General features: G+C 35.4%; 1 protein-coding gene across 3 annotated transcripts in view; it reads left to right on the top strand.

The window, feature by feature from the left end:
- The window catches only part of MACROD2 (mono-ADP ribosylhydrolase 2), a 2,303,223-nt gene that overhangs the window by 2,213,726 nt on the left and 68,068 nt on the right, over positions 1-21,429 (top strand). For all 3 annotated transcript variants that reach the window (XM_043982733.1, XM_043982732.1, XM_043982731.1), the window contains 3 exons: positions 975-1,040; positions 4,760-4,834; positions 5,060-5,152. In XM_043982733.1, coding sequence (XP_043838668.1) covers positions 975-1,040; positions 4,760-4,834; positions 5,060-5,152 — 234 coding nt within the window. The remainder of the gene's footprint in view (positions 1-974; positions 1,041-4,759; positions 4,835-5,059; positions 5,153-21,429) is intronic.

Here is a 21,429-nt window from a genome sequence, read left to right as displayed (position 1 = left end):
TCTAGGATTTTGGTCTCCCTCTCCTCTCTGGGCCTCTCTTTCCTAAAGTACACCACCCTTCCAATTCGAAGGGCCTCTGGTTCTACTGCCTCCCATGGGCAAGACTTTAAGAGTTTTAAGGTAGGGTAATTGTTTTCAACCTTGGATCAATACTTAAATCAGGGGGAAGATGATCAAAAAGTGATCTGATCAGGGTAGATAGGGTATGTGAGTCAAAGCTTTCTTGGGAACCAGAGATCAAATTGAGAAAAAGAGGAAGAGTTGGTATCATCAAAGCCAAGAGCCAAATTATAAGTTAAAAACAAACTTGGATTCTAAACCTTACTTTATTTTCCTAATCAACAAAATTGGGATTAGACTAAATAATTACAAACTACTCTACTGTTTCTACACTTTATCATCCCGTAAGGCCCTGGGTTCAATTTCTGTCTCTCCACTTACTAGTCATGTGACCAGAAGCAAGCCTCCCTGAACCTCCTTTTTCCTTATCTGTAAAACTGGGATAAAAATACCCTAACCAGCTACCTCACACAAGCCACTGTGAGAAAATCAGTGCATAAACTTTGAAGTGCAATATAAATGTTAGTTATTATTATCTGACGATCAAAGAGATAGCAAAGCCCTTTTATGTCCTTAAAACAATTCCTAGGCATTTGCATTCTTGTGACTATGATCTACACTTGTCCCACCTCTCCTGCTTCCTGTCTTCTTTCTTATTGCCAAATACTAGGCATCATGGAGTCCTCAGTTGAGGAATGCTTAAATGGTGGTGAGGAGGATTGATTAAGGAGTATAGACATTAGAGGTGGAAAGCATTTCATGCTTTTTCAAGAATAAAAAATATTAACCTCCCACCCCCAAAAAAAGTCTCATATGGGAAATAGCATCAGAAGCTATTATATTTATTTCTTAGCAAAAAATACCATTTAAGGGTTTTTCTTTTGTTTTGATTATTGTATTGAATTCTCCCACAGATGCCAGTGTTATACAAGAAGATGACATCACCCATGGCTCAGTGCATGACCAAGATCCTGCTGAAGGTATATAGCCATCCTTTGTTGCATGTTTAGATTTTTTGCTACACAAGCACAGGATAATGATCAGACTGTGTAATTACCTCAAAGCCCCAAATCCACCTTTGGAAGAGAAAGTGAGCCAGGCTACAATGAAAGAGAGTTAAAGCCTCACAACAGAAACAAGCAACTATGTGATCATGGGCAAGTCACCTCACCTACTAGAGTCTCAATTCCATCATCTGCAGAATGGGTCTAATAATTCTTCTATTAAGTACCTCACCAGCTTATTCTAAGGAAGTCTGAAGTTTGTCCTGGCCTCAGAAAAATCACAATTTCTAATAGTCTCTGAACCACAAAACTAGACTTGTAGAATGGTTGCTAAAGTTAAATAAAGTCAATTCAGAGGGTAAATTGAGGATTATCACTAGAAAACATTTAATCCCAGCCTGGTTTCTTTAACACAGTTCTCATTGGAGTGTGCATGCTAAGGGAATACAAATTAATTATAGCTTCGTCTGAGCCAAATATAATTAGGAAGGTAAATCTGCTGTAGAGATAATCATATTACACATTTCAAAGCCAAATGATTTTTGGATTATCTGTTCTACTGCTATCCATTAAGATGGATAATTGAGAGTTCACTGAATGCAGAAAGCTCAAAAGTTCATTTAAAAAATCCCTGATATTGTTATATATATAGTAGGACAGGGACAGGAAAGAATGGGGAGGTTTGAGGTTGAAGAGGCAAACAGAGAGAGTGTATGCACACACACACACACACACACACACACAAATCACCTCTCCCATTACGGTAAGAAAAAAAATGTGAAACTTACAGGCCAATCCATGGGTGAAAGATAGAAGAGCTATAGGTTCTCTGATAATGGCAACTGAATGAAAGGTAAGGAAAACATACACACAGGCATAGCTTCTCCTTTTAAGAGGAATTCTAAATCCTAGGTCACTTCTTGGACAGAGCAATAAGTCGGTCACTGTCAACTAACATTTACTAAACTTTTATTATGTACCAAGAACTGTAATAAGTGCTAGGAATAGATACACAAGGAAAAAGACAGTCCCTGCTCCCAAGGAACCATCCATTCTAATGGAGAAGACTATAAGAGAAAGGTAAAGAGTAGAATGTGGGACAGGGAGAAAGGCTTCCAATGAATAGCAAGGACATGGTAGAGGATGGCCAGAGTACAGCCTAGAGGGGAAAGAGACATGGCTAGCCTGGTCAACCTCTTTAAATGGAGGTCCTGGGAGGATCCACCCAATCAGAGGGAGAGGCTGAAGAGATGGAGAGTTCTTCCTATGTGTGAATTCCAGAAGGGAGACTTCAGGATGAAGATCTGGGTCTTTTGAAATCCCTCAATTTATGTTTGTCTTCATAGCATCCATACATGGGGGGCTAGGTTTGTGATGGGTCTAAACTTTCCATAATGATATTTTTAAGAAAATAGGGACTTTTATTCTGGAGAAGAGAATAATTGAAGATGAGTGAGAGGGATGCCAATAGATGGCCAGGGGAATCCTGCTTTCCTAATAGCTGCCTTCAAAATATTTGAAAGGCTATTATGTGGAATAAGATTAGACTTGCTCTGTTTGCCTCAAGATGGTATCAGAGAAGCAAATTTGGGCTTAACATAAGGCAAAGCAATCTAACAATTAAAGCTCCCTTGGGAGCAATGACTCTCCCTTCATTAGAAATAGCCAAGCAGAAGCTGGATGACCCTTTGTAAGGAGAATAGGGGTGTGGGGTGGTATTATAAATTCTCAATGGTTTCTAAAGCCTCTTCAATCTCAGAGATTCTACGGTTGTATCCTAACCTTTTAGAGTAGGTAGACATCTGTCCTTAGACCCCTCCATCTATAATACTTCCTCTTGGTAATTCTTTTAACTGCCCTACCCCCATTGATATTTATTACTTATGCACACATGACTATAACACTTCTAGTTTTCACATGTATTCTGAGCTCCAGACCTGCATTTTCAACTGTTTCTGGGACAACTTCGTGTGGATCTCCTACCAAAACTTCAAAGTCAACATGCCCCAAGATGAGCTCATCAACTTTCTGCCATGGGATGCCTCCTGGCTTTTGTCTCCTGTATCAAAAATTCTAAGTAGCAGTGGTTATTTTCCCAATAGGTTCCCATCACTTACACCATAGCAGCAAGCACCTTCCTGGTAGTGAGATCTAGTATAAAATTATATTAATCCATTATGAACAAATTAAATATTTATTAAGAACTACTTTATCAGACCTTTTCCTTCCTGCAACTGAGCTTCAGGTATGGTGAGAATGTGACTTTTAATGTTGGTGTTAAGGAAGGGATAACTTAGAATCATGGGCAATACCACTGAGTATGTGTACCACTGAGTACTTAGGGTAGGGGTCATGGAAATGGAGGGTCTGAGGGAATTAAAAAAAATCTTGTTTCCCTTATAGTTTTGCTTAGGACCTTCAAGTATCTTACATCTAAGATTTTCAGCCTCTTTTGTCACAAAATCTGTTCCTACCTGGAGAATAGATGGTTTCAACTTTCATCTCCTCAGGATTGAAACAATCTCTATACACAGCAAGAGGGACATGGCTAAAGATCATCATCCACCTCTGAACAAAGTGTGCTTTCATTTATTTTACCTATGATTATTGATATAATAAGCATACTTCATATTTTTATAGCAAATATAGAGAAATATTATAATTGCTTATTATATCATATATAAATCACATATACTTTAAGGCTGGAAAAATTCTTTACATATATTATCTCATTTGACCCTTAAAACAACCCTTTGAAGTAGGTCCTAGTAGTATCTGTGTTTTACAAATTAGTAAAATTGATTAGTAATAGATAAGTAAAGATCTGGGGTGGTTAAGTGACTTGCCCAGGGTCACTCAGCTTATATGAGATAAGACTTAAACTCAGATATTTCTGAGCCCATTTCCAGTGCTTCAGCTACATAGGTACCATAACACAGGGATCAAATTCTTATGGGTGTCTGTTTTCTGGGCTCAATACCCCTCAATACTACTCAAGTTTCTTTTTCAAAGTTCATCTGGGGATGGAAGCACAAAGTGCATTTTTGGAAAGAAAAGGCCTGGGAATCTTTTTAACAATAATTCACTACTTTATAGTTTACAAAGGGCTTTCCTCCCAATAATCTAGCATTGTTATCACCATTATGTGGGTGAGGAAATTAAAATTTTAGGAGGTTAAACAACTTGACCATGGCTGTATACCTAGAAAATAGGATAACTGGAAATTAATGTACGTTTTCTGACTTAAGGCCAGGGTTCTTTTCTACTGTAGCACAAAGATATTATAGAATCTTGAATAGGGCTAAAAATTAGATATTCATCTTCATCCAATCCAAACTTGAATTTCATTAAAATATCAAACCTTCCTGAATATGGAGGAAAGAAAAGTAGAAAAATGAAACCATTTCAAAGATAATGCATTCCAAAAGAAGTAGCTTTGCCTGAATTACCGGGATATTTCCCATGACAGTTCTTTCTTCCATCAGCACAGATAATTCAGAATTGATCAAATGTATGGCCATTTTTCAAAAGTTACCTTTTTTTTTTTAACCTCCAAATTGTACGCAAGATATGTTGCCTGTTTCACAGGATATGATTAGAACTCTGTCTCTCGATATTTTTTCTTTTCTTTTCCATGATAAAAATAAGGTCACAAATATCATATTCCCTTTATTTTCAATCACTGTTTTTAACAGGACATGATGATGACTCAATGAAGAATGAAATGAAAATGGAGATCGAATCCCAGAGCTCATACATGGAAACAGAAGGTACTGAACCCAGAATATGTGGTGATCATTGAATGAGATAAATCTGTGAACCATGACTTCCCTACTTCTTAAGTTTTTTAGAATAGTATTGGCTCCATTGGAAATGAAGTTGTGCTTCAGTGTGTCTTTTGAAACTTGTAAAAAGATAAGTCAGAATTCTCAGGTTGGAGCCGCGGTTCTCAATGATCCCTACTCATTCACTTATCTTCTTATTATTCTATTTAGAACCTTTCTCAAACCAAGAAGATGCCCCAATTGTGCCGAAACCTGAAGTTACTGCAACCACTGATGACAAAGAAGAAAAAGAAAATGAAAAAGGTAGGAATGCTCTCAAAACTAAGTCTTCAAATATATGGATGGACTTCCTTTTGATTCTTGCCTGGATTTCAAGTATCAAAGCTATTCATTCTCTCATGCTTTGTGGTTGTGATCAGAAAACCCAAATATTTTTCTAACCCTGCAACAATTTTCAGAAGTGGATTAAAACCCAGAAGTAGCACAAGATGGTAATTTTTAAAGTATTTTTCCAGGTGGTGTGAAAATGTTATTACTCATTTGGATTCAATCCAATTTTTGAAATGATACCGTTGAGGGTGCCTATAAGAAGTGGAAATTATATAGTGGAGAAAAATCAAGGCAGAGAAAATTCAAAAATGGCTTTAAAACAAATACATTAACCTTTTTATATTGATTTTATACTGTCTGCCTCCATACCATGCTGATTAAAGAAGCAATTTATGGAAAATATGCACATTATGTGAACCTTTTAAATTGCAACTTTCTTCTCCCCAATCTTGCAAAACCATAATATTGACTACTTTTGAAATAAGTGAACCTGAAAATGACTTCTGAAGACATAGAAAGGATGAACACATTTTAACAAACAATTTTAAAACAGCAGTTAAAGAAGCCAATATTTGTATTGAAGATAAAAATTTCATAGTCTCCAATGATTTTTTTAACTAAATAATCTCTGGGGAATTGAGTATTTACTGCTCCTTTCACCAAATTGAAAACTCACTTTTCTAAAATTTAAAACAACTGCTTGAGAAAAGCTACATCTATGATCTCATCCTTGCTACTGCATTTAAGTTAACACTTAATTGCCAAGCACATGCAAAATAGTAACATGATGGGTATGCTCTTTAGCAACACAAAGATCAATATGGGCTGCAAATTAAAACCCAGATATAATCTCTATTGTACATTGGTGTCAATACTAACTACAACTTCCTAATGATGAGCTCTTTTTGACAGCTTCGTTGACACTGACTTAATTGCTAAGCCATGTTAGTAATATTGACACTTTTTTTTTGCTGTATATCCAGGTTAATAGCACCAACTTCCTGCCTTACACACACACACACACACACACACACACACACACACACACACACACACACACACACGGTAAATAGCATTCTCCCTACAGCAAATCCCAATTGAGACTAATTGCTAGTCATGTTCATAACACTGATGGTATAGTTTATTACTGACAAAGATAATAGAATTGATATAACCCTTCCTTCTCATCCAGGTAAATTGTATTGTTTTCTTGTTTCAATTGCCTATCCATGTTGTAAAATACGGATGCATGGCCTTTGGAAATGACATACCTGTTTGGTTAATTTTACATTCCTTATAATTATTTACATTTTATATTGTGCCTCATGCAAAGGAAATGGACAAAATAGACTTCAAACTATTTATGCATGTAACTCTATATAACTTTACTGTCCCCTATAGGCAGATACTTCCATTTAGCATATTCTGATAATTATATTTCACCATCTGCCCTGCCTACTCTTACAACTCTTGGTTATCCTGGGGCTAGGATTCTATGTGGATTATCCAGTTCCATTATTTCTTTTCTTCTATGTTTTCAGCATTTGAACACTTTTCAGCAGATGATAGTACCAATCAGAGAGGGGAAGGTGTGAACAAATCAATACAGTTTTCTACTTGCTAACAGCTAAAAGAAAAGATTAACCAATTTGACTTTTTCATGATGGGTGGACAAAAATCTATGATTTACAACTCATTATGTTTTCTCTTTGCTTTTATTAGGTTTTGCATTAAAGTTAGTGTTAGCTTTGCATTCAAGTAAGACAGGGCTAGTTTTCATGAAAGAGTTCATGTTGGAATTTGGTTTAAAGGTGGGGACATAATTAGGTTTAGGGTAGTATTGTGGGTCATATCAAAATTTGGGTTAGGATTAATTTGAGGATAGGATTAAAGTTAAGGTTAGATACATTATGAATTTGTGTTGCATCTATATTTGAAAGCATTATGAAAACTTTTTACCTTGTTTATCTTGTTGTTATCACATTTGGGTTAAATATATAACTATTCTTATTAATAGATAAAATAAGCAAGAAAAAGGCCCAATAAACTATACCTTCAAACATCCCTCTCCACCTCCTCTCCTCTCCCAATTAATTAATTAATTAATTGGTTGATTGGTTGATTAGTGGAGCTTCATCAGTAAACTACATAATTCTGGATTCAAAGGTTCATAGATTTAAACCAGGAAGGTACCTTTAAAAGTAGCTGTTAAAGCTTTAAATCCAAATAGGATTATAGATTTAAAGCTAGCCAGAAACTCAGAGGTCATTGAATCTAATACCCTTGTTTTATAGAGAGATTAATTGACTCATCCAGGATCATATTGCTTGTTGGTGTTTTTCCTTTATTCTCATAGAGGACCATGACATCAGGGTGATATCGTGACTTGCAGTGTCTGAAGTATCATTTGAACCCAGGTCCTCCTGAATCCAATTTTAATGGGTAGTTCTCATCCTTACACAGACAAACATATACACACACACAAAAAAAAAGTAAAATAAAACAGGACAGTTTTCTCAACCCATTAAATTCATCATTTTCCATGACACACACATACCCCCTCCCTGTGAAGAAAATGGGCAACTAGGTAGCACAGTGAATAGAGCACCACCAAAAAGATTTCAGATCAAATCCTTCCTAAGATACAAGCTGAGCAACTCACTTAACCAGTCTGCCTCAATTTTCTCATCTGTAAAATAGGGATGATAATAGTATCTACTTTGGTTGTAAGGATAAAAGAAGTTATTTGTAAACACTTGACAAACTTAAATGCGACATTAAAATACTAACTGCTATCATCGTTATCTCCATCATTACTATTATTCTTATTATTACCTGGGTAAGTGACTGAACTTTTCTGTCCCTGTTTCCTCATCTCTAAAATGAAGGAATTAAATTCAGTGACCTCTAGGGTTCCTTCCCAAGTCTAAATCTATGAGTTGCTTCACCAAGTATGAAAAAGATTAGCTTAAAGCAATGTTTTAGCATTGTTTGATCCAATATGTAATCTCATTCTTATAGGGAATTCCAAGAATAGAAATTCCTTCCAATGATGCAGCTCTACAACACTTCTGCAGCTTCTAACCTTAACTACTTTTCTGAGGCACTGAGACCTTAAGTGACAAGTCTGTCACTGCCATGAAGCTGGTATTTGTCACAGGCAGGACTTGAACCTAAGTCTTTCTAATTTTAATATTAAGCCCCTATATCTATTACACCATTTTACCTAGGGGCATGTTAATTAATTTTTAACATCCAGGAATCTATGGGAGGAGGAGAAGGAAAAGGAAAAACACACACTTTTAAGTTATCTATTTAAGGGATAATTAGATGATACAGTGGATAGAGCACTGTCCCTGGAGTCAGGAGGACCTGAGTTCAAATCTGACCTCAGATACTTATTAGCTGTATGATCCTAAGCAAGTCACTTAACCCTGACTGCCTCTAAAACAAACAGAATTTTATATGTATATATATTCAACTTGCTATTCCATATATATATATATATATATGTATATATATATATAAGCAAATTGTACATAATAGAGTTGCAGTTTTACATGCAATCATCTTTTTTCCTATTCTATTATGGAAATGCTCATTTTATTTCTTAATTTCAGAATAAAATAAGTTTAAAATAAATAAAATTAATCTGTATTATTAACATTTTATTAAATCCAGAGACAACCAACAAAACAATAAGTCAAACTCTGATTTATTGCAATTGCCAATTTCTGAGGTATAACTGCTCACACTGACAATCTCTCACAAGCTGTTAGAGCTGGCTCCCACATATTCCTGATTTAGTCTCTTGATCTAAAACATGTTTTCTATCTTAAAGAAGACACTGTTGATTTAATTTTAGCTTTATAGAAGAAAAGCAATAGTAAAATTCCAAAGTATTTTCCCTCCATTGAAAGATATTTAGTTAGTGATTAAAGATTTTCTTAAAAAGGAATAGAATATATTTCCTAGTTTTGTGTCCCATGTCTGGTAATAGAAGGTACACATAAGTATTCAAAACTATCCTTATCTCTGAACAGGAGAAAACATATTCTGCTACACTCATAGATATCCCATATAGTTTGTTTTGAAATGTTAGATCTATTTTGCTCTAAGATTCTTTCCATAGGAAATAAAATCTGTTCATTTAAACTCCAGACAAGGTAAGAAATTTATAGCCTTCCTCCAGTTTTGTTGCATTTTAAAAGAAAAGAAGTGTGTAGATAATCTTCCAGACCCATCTTCTATCACTCCCAGGTCTATCCACACAGATGCTCCAACATTAAGTCTGAAAGTTAGTTATACCACAAGATGGATCTTGAAAAGAAAAAGAAAGCATGCAGCAGTAATTCATGCTGATAAAGTCACACAATAGCACAATGAGAAATTCCCTGGGAGACTTGAATGGAAATAAGTTCAACTGGCATGAAGTCTGGTTTTCAAATATAGTTATTGTCCTCAAGTAACCAAAGGTCCTTCTCATAAACTAATCAAGTTAAAGTTTGTCCCATTAGAACGTACAACAAGTTTGAAAGGAAGTAGAATAGCATAATTGAGGTTAATAACCACATAAGAAAAGAGAATAATAAGGCAACTTTAATTAAAATGAACTTCTTGTTATCTGACAACTTTTTTATTAATAACTTTTTTAAAGCACTTTCATTTCCATATGTATCACTCCTCATCCCAGAGAGCAATACCTTGTAATACATACACACACACACACACACACACACACACACACACACACACACACACACACACGGAAAAAAGAAATGGTTCAGCAAAACTAACCCACATATAAGAAAATATCTAAAAGTATATGCGTTGTTCCATAGCCATAGTTCACAGCTTCAGCAAAGAGGTTGTGAAAGTGAAGGAAATGCCTTCTAGTCTCTTCTTCAGAGTCAAGTTTGGCCATTGAAATTTTAGAGCAATTTTGATCATTTTGTTCTTGTCATTCTTTCCTTTTACATTGTTGTGATCATTGTTATGTATTGTTTTCCTGGTTCTTCTTACTTCACTCTGTAACAATCCATGTAAATCTTTCCAAGTTTCTCTGTAGTCATATTTGTTATTTCTTATAGCAGAGAAATATTCCATTACATTCATGTACTACAATTTGTTTGGCCATTCTCCAGTTGATGAAAATCTACTCTGTTTCTAATTTTTTGCTACTATTAAAACTGCTGCATAAATAATTCATATACACATACAGTTACACACATACACTTCCTTTCTATATCCTATTTTCTATCATTCTTTATCTTCTTTGGGTATATGGCTGGCTGTGAGATATATGGATCAAAAGCTATGAACAGTTTAGTCATTTTATTGGCAGAATTACATATTGCTTTCTAGAATGGTTGGATGAAACCAAAACTCTACTAACGGCATGTTAGTGTTATCTGTATTTATTTTTACAACCTCCCTGACATTGATTGTTCTAATCTTTTGTCATCTTCGCCAATTTGCTGGGTGAGAAGCGAAACCTTAGAGTTATTTCAGTTTTTATGTCTCTCTATTAGTGCTTTGAATAAATATAAATATAGTTATTAATCATACTATTTTAAGTATGAAATCAGCATTTTAAATTTTTCTTCAGATTTTATACCAGGTTGCATTTTGTAACTTTTGTTATAAGGTTTTTTGCTTAATGTCTTTTTTGTTTTAAATAGTGTATTTTTTTATTATATTCATTCAGTTGATGGAAACATACTGTATTCCTGGGGTGCAGGGGTTGTTGTTTTTTTGTTTTTCTAGCCTTATTGTGTTCAGCTCACAAAAATGCAAAGGTAGTCCAAGGGTCTCTCTTTGTTCCTTCCAGAGGAAGTTGGTAGCACAATGGATAGAGTGTTGGCTCTAGACTCAAAAAGACCTGAGTTGAAATCCAGTTTCAGACACTTAGCAGTTGTGTGACACTGGGCAAGGCATTTCACTTCTGCCTCAACTGTAAAATGGGAATACTCATAGCACCTACCTCCCAAGGTTGCTGTAAGGACTAAATAAAATAATATTTCTAAAGTGCTCAGCACAATGCCTGGCACATAATATGCATTTAATAAATGCTTCCTTCCTTCTGAATGAACTTGGACTAGAAAGAAGAAACTGATCAGGGGGAAGAATATGCTATATTAATATCTCAATACATCTAGTTCCTGTAATTTTATTGGATGCTGGAATCCCGTCCACCAGGGGCACATCAAAATCCATCTATTATTTAGAATTTCATAGTTCTCTGAGTCTCAGACAGGTTAAGTGACTTGCCAAAGGTCACACAGCTATTAAATGTCAGAATTAATATCTGAACCCAGGTATCTCTGACTCCATCCACAATGCTAAATTGTCTTTCTCCCTCTTCTATAACACAATGTATTTTCTTGGCATTTATACTTTTTTATACTTTATATTTTGGGATACTGACACTTTAAGTCTTGCTTCCCACCCTAAAAATGTGAAATGCCTGAAGGGCGCCCTCCATAGTGAAGAAAAGAGTAACCTTTAGTCCCACTAAGTCTCCACACATTTTCTGCTCACAAGAAGTTCAATTATCATCTCCATCCATCTTAATCCATAGTAGAAACATCTATCTCTGCAGTTCATTTGATTAGTGCCCTATCTCCCAGTGAACATGTAGACAGCAAGGCCTTCCCTCTCTCTCCGCCCCCACTGATCAAGTTCATTAGGGATTTATTATGTCTACAAAGCACTATTAGATAGCCCCCAGCATTTTCCATTATTAATGTGATTCGTACAAAGCTGACAAGGCTCTTTTTATTTTTCTTTATATACTTCAAAAGTGGAACTCTTAACTCAGGTTTCCTGAACTCACAGAATCAGTGCATTTCAGGCCCTCAGGAGTCAACCTAGGGTGGGTCCTAAAGAGGAGAACTTGGGACACATCCTTGCTTTGTGCCAAATGCTGTCCCTAGTCCCTCCTGATTAATGGACTATCCTCCCAGCGATCTCCAATTCCAGAAAACCTTTGCATGCCAGAAGGGAGTTGGAAACCACCATCTTTCCCAAGTGATTCAGGTTTGAGTAATACCATACTTTTCACAGCAGAACACCATCATTACTTCTCAGGAGTTGCTTTATTAAAAAAGGCCTTTCTTCCCTCCCGCCCCCCAGACTTTTTTAGAATGTATTCTTTGGCGAAAATTTGTCAACTAAAAGAGTAAATGGTTAGAGAAAATGGTTCAGGTGAAAATTTCTGGTCCCTCCACCAGCACAGCCCACCATGTACCATAAAATAGCACCTACTTCACAGAACTGTTGTGGTAATCAAGCAAAATAATATATTTAAAGTGCTTTCCAAACTTTAAAATACCATACAAATGCTAGTTATTGTTATTATTACTTTTATAAATACAAATAATGAAAATTCATGTTCATCTAAATACAACATTCTTCTTACCTATTCCACCCCCTCACACAATTGTCACTCTGTATTATGAGTGCAATCCTTTCTTTTGATAGATTACTTATTATAGTTGTTTCTGGTTTTGTTTTCCCTTTCTGAGATAGGAAAAATGAGTTCAGTAACTAATTGTATTTTCTGGGGGAGGTTAGATTTTTGACCTCTGGGCTACACAGTGTGAAGATGTTGGGAAGGTAGGGGTGGGGCACAAGACAGCAGGCACATGGTTTTTGTGGGGGTTTTTTGGTTGTTGTTGTTGTTTTGGGGGGTTTGGGGTTTTTTGTTTGTTTGTTTGGTGGGGCAATGGGGGTTAAGTGACTTGCCCAAGGTCACACAGCTAGTAAGTGTCAAGTGTCTAAGGCTAGATTTGAACTCAGGTACTCCTGAATCCAGGGCCTGTGCTTTATCCACTGCACCACCTAGCTGCCCCCAGCACATGTTTTTTTTTTCTTTCTTTTTTTTAAAATTCTATTTCTTTTGGTTTTTTGGGTTTTTTGAGAGGCAATGGGGGTTAAGTGACTTGCCCAGGGTCACACAGCTGGTAAGTGTTAAGTGTCTGAGGCTGGCTTTGAACTCAGGTCCTCCTGAATCCAGGGCCAGTGCTTTATCCACTCCGCCATCTAGCTGCCCCCTGGCACATGTTTTCTTAACTGGATTCTGAGTCTTCTCAAGCCTGCAGCAATCTGAGCCTGAGGCTCTTCCTGTTGCCCAGTGCCATTGGCTGCAACCTCACACAATGTGTTTAGCGATTTCATATTGCAAACCAAAACTACTGCAGATGAAGCTGGATAATCTGATTACAGGTGACACAGTCAAGTACGGTCAATTTACTCTAATAACAAACCATAAATTTGAATAACAGTAGGATTCTTGCCTAGATCCTGTTCCAGGCTGTATCCTCTAGTTCTAAAACCGACATGGTCCATAAATCCTGATTTTCCAAAATGGCGCCAGTGAGTCAAATAGGGAAATAAATCTAGCAGGCAGATTTCATTCATCATGGAATACTCTCACTTCGAGTTCTGGGCTCTGGGCAGCAAAGGCCATCTCTAAGTTTCATTGACCTTCTCTGTGGCATAAAAAGAGCATTCAACCAGGAGTTAAGAGATCCTCAGCTCTGATCCTGGCTTCATCATTTATTAGACTGTGTGACCTTGGGCAATCCCATAAATGCTCTGACACCTTTAGATGAGGTATTCTTCATCTGTATATGGAGATAATACTTGCTTTATCTACCTCAGAGTGTGGTTGTAAGGCTTAGGATATGTTGCTTCAAAGTACTATTGTATAATGCAAAGCACTACAGAAATATAAAACATTTATTGGAGATGGTATAGTACTGTGGGAAAAAAAGGCTAGCTCTGAAGTTAGAGGAGTGGAGTTTGAATCCCGCCTCTGACACTATCTGTGTCAAGTTCTGTGTGAACTTGAGGAAGCAGCCTGATCTTCTTGAGCCTCAGTTTTCCCATCTGTAAGATGAAGGGGTTGGATAAAATGATCCTTTAGGTTCCTTTTGATTGAAGAAATATGATCCTATATGGTATTTTAAAGTTGAAAAAGTGTTTATCATGCCTTATCTCATATGAGCATCACAAAAACACTTTGAAGGAGGTAACACAAGTATACTATTCCCATTTTATTTGGTAAACTTTAAGGATGCGATCTAAACCCAGGTTTGCTTGAATATTTAACTTGACTTCCTCATTTCAAGGCTGAATCTCTATGCATTGCACCACACTGCCTTTCTGTGGGTAGATAATGATGTATACCTAGTATAGATTTATAAATTCTGGGCTTCTTATTTTTTTTAATCTGGAAGAACCAGTAAAATTAATAAGTTTGGGGATATGGGTTTCAATCTTAACTATAATTTATTGACTATTAATGTAAAAAACTTATTCAAGAAGGTTCAATTAAATAAAAAATGGGAGGCCCTCCAGGCATTATTTATAGGCTTTTGATTCTTTGTTCAAATGAATATATCATAAGTCACACTAACAGGACTTTGTATGGGGAAAAAAAGAGTTATATGAGAGGAGCCCAGATAGAAAATGGCTATAGACAAACACAGAATTTGATTTTAAGGCCCCCGAAATAGTCCATCCCCCTCATTTCAAAATTGAGGGGAGACAGAAAGAAGTTAAGTGACTGGACTTAACATCCCAGAACTAGTTAGTGGCATAGGTGAATTTGGAATAAAGGCCCTGTAAATCAGTGTTCATTGCTTGCCACTGACCATTTGACACTGGCAAAGTCACTATGCCCACCCAGCCTCCCACCCCCAACTCACAGATTGAAGCAGTTACAATTGAATTGAACTGAGCCATAGAATCCTTTACAAAGTCAGGACTAAAATCTACATTTCTGTCTTTTAGACTTTTCCTTCCGTCAGATGTTAGTATCTCCAGATAGAAGTAAGGACAGGATACTTTGCAGAGGAGAAAGGGAAAAGCTTTTCTTCCAGATCCCAGATAGAGCACTTCTTTCTCTCAACTCCAAGCCCCAAGACATGCATCTGAATGGGAGTAGGACATCTGTAATGATTATTCCTTGTAATGTAAGCATCTTCTGGAGGCTGAGGGGGGATGCAGCTTGATCGAATATCCTAAATTCAAATTCAGTTAGTGGAATGGCTCCTTGTCAATATCTTAGGAGTTCTTGTCCATATTTTTTTAAATTTAAATTGTTGGTAGTAAGTTATTATACCATCCAAATAGGGTGAGCTATTTAATGCAATTTGGTTTGTGCCTAACTACCTCACTTAACTCATCAGATACAATAATTTCCAGACCACCCTGGAAATGTAAAAGGTATCCACATATTGTTTTGTATCCTGTTGTAAACATTCCATTTTTCTGTGTGACAGCAGGAGGAAGCCTAATTTCTTTTCATTACTCTTTATCCATAAGGTGCCCTCATTCTAGCCTCAGTATGGAAAGAACAGGTGGGATAAGGAAGGCCTTGAATGTTAATTATTTTTTCATTTCATTCACTGCAAGGATTTACCTTTCAATGTGTTTTTATAATCAAAATGGAAACAATTAGGGATCTTGCTGCTTCAATGTTTCGTGACATTCATTTTATGACGTTTGCTTTGATGATACCAAAAGAGAGAGAGGGAGAAAGAGTGAACATCTCAACAATTGGTAGGGGCTCTAGTGGGCTGCCTGTGATCACTTTTTTTTGTTTCATCACCAGCCTGAAAAAAAAAGGCCGTCAAAATAAATTAGCCATTTTTCTACCTAATAAATATTGTTCCTTTGTTAGAGCTTACATTTTTGACACAGCATTTCTACTCATCTTCCAGAGCTGTTATTATAGTTTATTGGTCTCATTTTATAATTGAAACTCATAAAAATTCTGCTGAGAATTTAAAATCATAGAAGAATGTGAATTTTCTTATTCAAGGCATATTTTCATTGGGCATGTTCATTTTTCATGTATCATTACTGAGATATCCAAAAAATAAGGAATTTCATAAGCCTGCACAAAGTTTATCTCAACTAGATTTAACTTTCCATGCGGTTGTAGTCATATCATTATGTGGAAAAGCAGTGTGGCCTAGTGGATTGGAAAGGGAGGCAGTGGGGTGGGAGACTTAGATCAGGTAGATTTGTGTTCAGTCCTGGCTTTAATACTTACTAGCTATTCACCTCGAGGTGAATCACTGGATCACTGAGCCCCAGGCAAGTCTCTAAGAATAGCAATTAAAGGTGGCTTGCAATTTTCGAAGTGGACAGAGTTCCCATGCTAGGTAAATTATAAGTGCTTGATGCTACTCATGATGTGATATTCAGGACTATGAAATATGATATGTAGTTCATAAGTTTTGTCAGGAATAATGCAATTTTAAATATGGAAACTAAAATAGGTCCCATATTTCATATTCTGTCATTTTGCCCATTAACACAAAACTGTGGAGAAAAGGAACTTTTAGAAGTTCATGTAACCAGAAAACAGAGGTCTTTTAGAGAAAAATATGTTATCAAAGTCAATGGAACAAAAGGATTCAGCGAATTTCTCTATAGATTGATAGATCTATATAAATAGATCACTATACATATATATGTATCTATCTGTGTGACATATGTGCATATATGTACCTGTGTATACTATAGATGATATATGTGTTATATACCATATATTTGTATGTCGTTATATAATATACATCATATTTATGCATAATATATCCCATTATACATAGTATATAATATACTCTATTTATACAGAATATATTATGTGATCTATTTATATATAGTATAAATATAATTCTTTTTCCTAAGCTTTCAACTCTTGAAGAAGCAGATCAATAATTAGAATGATGGATTACATCTGTAACATCACAAATTTGATCTAAGAATTGACATTTCAATGGCTCTTTAAGGTTTACTTTTAATTCATTATCTATTTTGATCCTACGATAACTTCATGAGATAGTATAATCCTCATTTTACAGAAAAGGAAATTGAGGCTCACAGAAGCTAAGAGACTTGCATATGGTCCTATAGTTAGTAAATCTCAGGTAGAATTTGAACCTAGAATTCTTCCAACTCAAAGTCCCATAGGACTTTGTGATACCTATGTCAAGGATGCCTAGAAGGTAGTATTTCTCAAACCATCTTGACTACTGAACACTGGGGGACTTTTAAATATATTGCTATAACTAATGAATTCTAGCAAATAATACACCAGAAACAAAGGAGAGTTGAAGAAAATTTAGAGCAAAATAGAATAAATTCATCATATTTTTGCATTGAGAAAATACTTTATGACACACATTTGTTTGAAACCTACCTAATGGCCCATTCAGCATTTTAGAAAGAAAAATATCACTAACATCAACCTATTCTCACAATTTCCTATTCAGATCATGTGGAATGCCTGGTTCTCCAGTGCTCAGTTTGGGAAATGCTATTATAATGTCTCCTTCCTATATGGTGCTATTATAATAGCAACATGTACAAATCTTCTCTTTTACTGAGCTGGTGTGCATTTCATTAATGATGATGATTATGACTGTCATTCCAGTCCAAAGGATGCTTCACTATCATTGTGAAACACTGAGGCTGGCTATATAGCTGAAGAAAATGAGTTGAGCAGTCTGAACCTTATTTAGACGATGAGACAGAACAAAGAATAAAAAGCATAAAAGAAAGATGCAAAGAAAAGAGTCATTATCTCCTGTCTTTCAAAAAAGAAAATCAGAATTACAGCATGTGTCCAAACTGTAGTTTCCAAGGAGGGGAAGATTAAAAGACCCTTCCATCAAGCCTTCTCTAAGGTCCCCTGTGCCTTCAATTCTTTGTCCCCCACCCCCGCCATGTTTTGGAACTTAATAGTCAATAGTTATAGTATATCATATACAGATTAAATAGATAGACAGACAGACAGACAGACAGACAGACAGACAGACAGACAGACAGACAGACAGACAGACAGACAGACAGATAGATAGATAGATAGATAGATAGATAGATAGATAGATAGATAGATAGATAGATATAAACAGATAGAGAGAGATATAGATGGATGGATAAATGGATGGATAGACGATAGATAGATAGATAGATAGATAGATAGATAGATAGATAGATAGATAGATAGATAGATAGATGATAGATAGATAGATAGATAGATAGATAGATAGATAGATAGATAGATAGATAGATAGATAGATAGAACAACCTTTTTTTTCAAAATAGTCTATAAAGTCAGGTGGCTGGACAACTTGACACTTTCTAAGTTGCTTTCTTACTCTAATGCTTTAAAAAAATCTAATTAGCACTATATACTTCTTCCACCCTTCCATGTCTCATGTGTAGACTTTGCCCCTGCTCCTGGACACTATATTCCTATGCCCTTCCATATCTTCCAAAAAATTATTCATGTACAGTAACTAGGATCATTTATTTTCCTTAATTGAGCTATCAGTAGAATCTGGAAAAGTTAAAAGGGAAGATAATGTCTCCTCTCTTCTTACTTTATATTTATGAATATATGTACATATATGTATATATTTATGTATGTGTGTATATGTATACATACCTCCTAACTATAGAAAAAGGAGGGAAAACAACAAAAGGGGGGGGCTTAGATTGAAGAGAAAATATATTGCCTGATTGCTTTGATTCTAGACTAGCATTACTTCCATCTTGGTAGTAATAATAGCCTGTATTCCCACAATAAATCTAAAATGGATATACAATCTGAATATTAAAGATCACATAAAAATAGAATAGAAACAGATCATATCCCTTTCCTGTCTATCAGAAGATGACTTCTTAACCAAAGAAGGGTTAGAAGCAATTACAAAATAAATTATATAAAATATGTTTAAATGAAATTGAAAAACTTTAGCACAAACAAAATTAATGCATCTAGGTTAAGAAAGGATATAGTTGACTGGGAAAAAATATTTTATCATATCTGTAATAAGAGTTTGGTATCATGTAAGTAACTAACAGAAATATGTAATACCAGAAATCATTTTTCAGAACACAAGTGTACAAAAAATGTGAATAATTATAAAAGAAGAACTATAGATCATTGATAACCATATGAAGATTGTTACAAATCACTAATAAGAGAAATGTAAATCAAAACAGTCCCAAGGTTTTGCATTATACCCAACAAATTGGCAAAGATGACAAAAGATGTTATGAGGTAGAATGGAAGAGTTGTTGGAAGACAGGAACATTAATGTATTTTTGGTGGTGTTATGATTTAGTATAATCATTCTGGAAAGTAATTTGGAATTATGCAAATAAAGTGGCTAAAATGTCCTCCATATACAACAAAATATTTATAGTAGTATTTTTTTTCGTGATAGCAAAGAACTAGAAACAAAATTCCTTGGCTAAAATAAAGGCTAAAAATTGTTGTGCATAAATATAATGGAATCTTACTATACTATAAGGAACAACAAATATGATGAGTACAGAGATTCATAGAAAGAATCACAAGTTGTTGCACAGAGAAGTAAGAATAGCCAATAAATAGTATACATTGACCATAACAATGTAAATGAAAAGAACAAAGACCACAACATAATTGAAAATGAATATGTCAATATTACAAAGAAATAGCTTGGCTCCAAAGAAGGCTTTTAGAAGGCATCTTTTCTTTTGCAGATGTGAAGGGGGAGGGGAAGGGGGAAGGGGTTCTACAAACATGTAAGGTTGCATATAATGTCCTGTTTGGGGTTTTTTACAATGTCTCTAAGACTAGAAATTGAAGAGATATTTTTCAAGATTTCTTCACTCCTGTTTATCTCGAATTTGTTAACTTGTAGATTCTGAGGTGTTTATTCTGTTAGCAGAGATTCTGTTATCATTTTCTTCTTTGAACTGTTGTCTCATTGTTACACTTTCTTTTGCATAATTGCCAATTATTTCCATGGTTTGTTCTTTAATAAACTCAATGTCCAGAATGTCAACATTAAATCTCTATTTAGCTCTATTTTATCTTGAGTAGTCTTTGTTAATTACTTTTTTAATGCTGTGGATTATAGAGGATATATTTACAGCTTCTGTCTTTTTACATTTATTTATCTTTTTCTGCACCCTAACACATGATCTATTATTATAAAGGTGCTATGTAATGCTGCAAAAAGTATACTGTCTTTTGTTCCCTTTCAAAAGACTAAGGAGTCTTTATCTAACTGCTCCAAAAGTATGCTCAGCTCTATATTCTCCTTATATTTTTTGTTGGATTTTTACAACTCTGAGAAACATAAATCGCAATCCTTGTATTATATCTTTGTCTTTTTGCAATTCCGTTATCTCTTCTTTGCTGAAATTTGATATTACAACATTTGATGCCTGGCACATGCTTAATAAATGTTTATTGGCTGACTGAGATAAGTCAGCAATGCAACCTAGAAAGTGTGGTCAAGTTATTTCTGAGCATCCTGTTTTCAAGGACAAGTCATTTGGGCTTCTATAGAATTCATACATATTTTCAAAATTCTTTCTTTTTTCTGTTCTGCCAAATTTCCTTCTACTTTAGTAATTTGGTTTTCAAGTCTGTCGATCTATTTTTTCTTAGCCTCTATTTCCTTAAAGAAATTCTCTATTGTGCATTTCAAGTTTTTTTCATATTATTTGTAAATTTTTCATCAAGATTTATGATTTCTGACCTATTTTCCATCCTAATATCTTCTTTTAAAAATGTTGTTTCTCTTTTGAACCATGTTAAAGTTTCTTGCTGTTAGTTCATGATCTCTGAGGAACAAGCACAATTTCCTTTTTCACTAGGGATTTTTGGTTCATTTTCCTTCATAGTTTAACTCTTATTCAGTGTATTATGTTCTTTTTAAAAATTTTTTGTTTTTTTTTCCTTCTGTCTTCTTAAGTCTCTTTATTGGCTTAATCTGCTTAAGAGCTAGATTTATACCTGGCCTTTCTTCTATTTTTTTTTAATCTTTCAGCTTTTTTTTTCTTTATAATGCTAGTGGCTTGTCTCTGGTTTCTCTAGTCATTCTTTGTTTCTTCCCATTCCACATCTACATGAACCCCCAAAACTCAACTCCCTCAAATTGTGAGGAAGGGATGGAGCCAGCTGGTTCACTACTCACACTAAACACTGTGGGAATTGACCTCCTCTCTGTTTCTACTTTCCTTTCCCTCAATGATGGACACCTCTCTCCCTTCAATTGATTGCAATAGAGCATCTTCCACCCCACTTCTGCTCCTACCCACTCCCCCCCTCCCCCCTTCCCTGCCCCCTCCACAACTGCACTTCTTTTGTATGGCTGAGTGATAGTAAAGTTTTTCACATCTTGTGAAGGGAATGGTGGTGAATCAGAGTGAGCCACTGCCCTTAGGGA

Source organism: Dromiciops gliroides, chromosome 2, assembly GCF_019393635.1.
Source record: "Dromiciops gliroides isolate mDroGli1 chromosome 2, mDroGli1.pri, whole genome shotgun sequence".
Classification (NCBI taxonomy): domain Eukaryota; kingdom Metazoa; phylum Chordata; class Mammalia; order Microbiotheria; family Microbiotheriidae; genus Dromiciops; species Dromiciops gliroides.
Note: the sequence above shows the minus strand (reverse complement) of the source record. Positions and strands in the feature narration are given on the sequence as shown.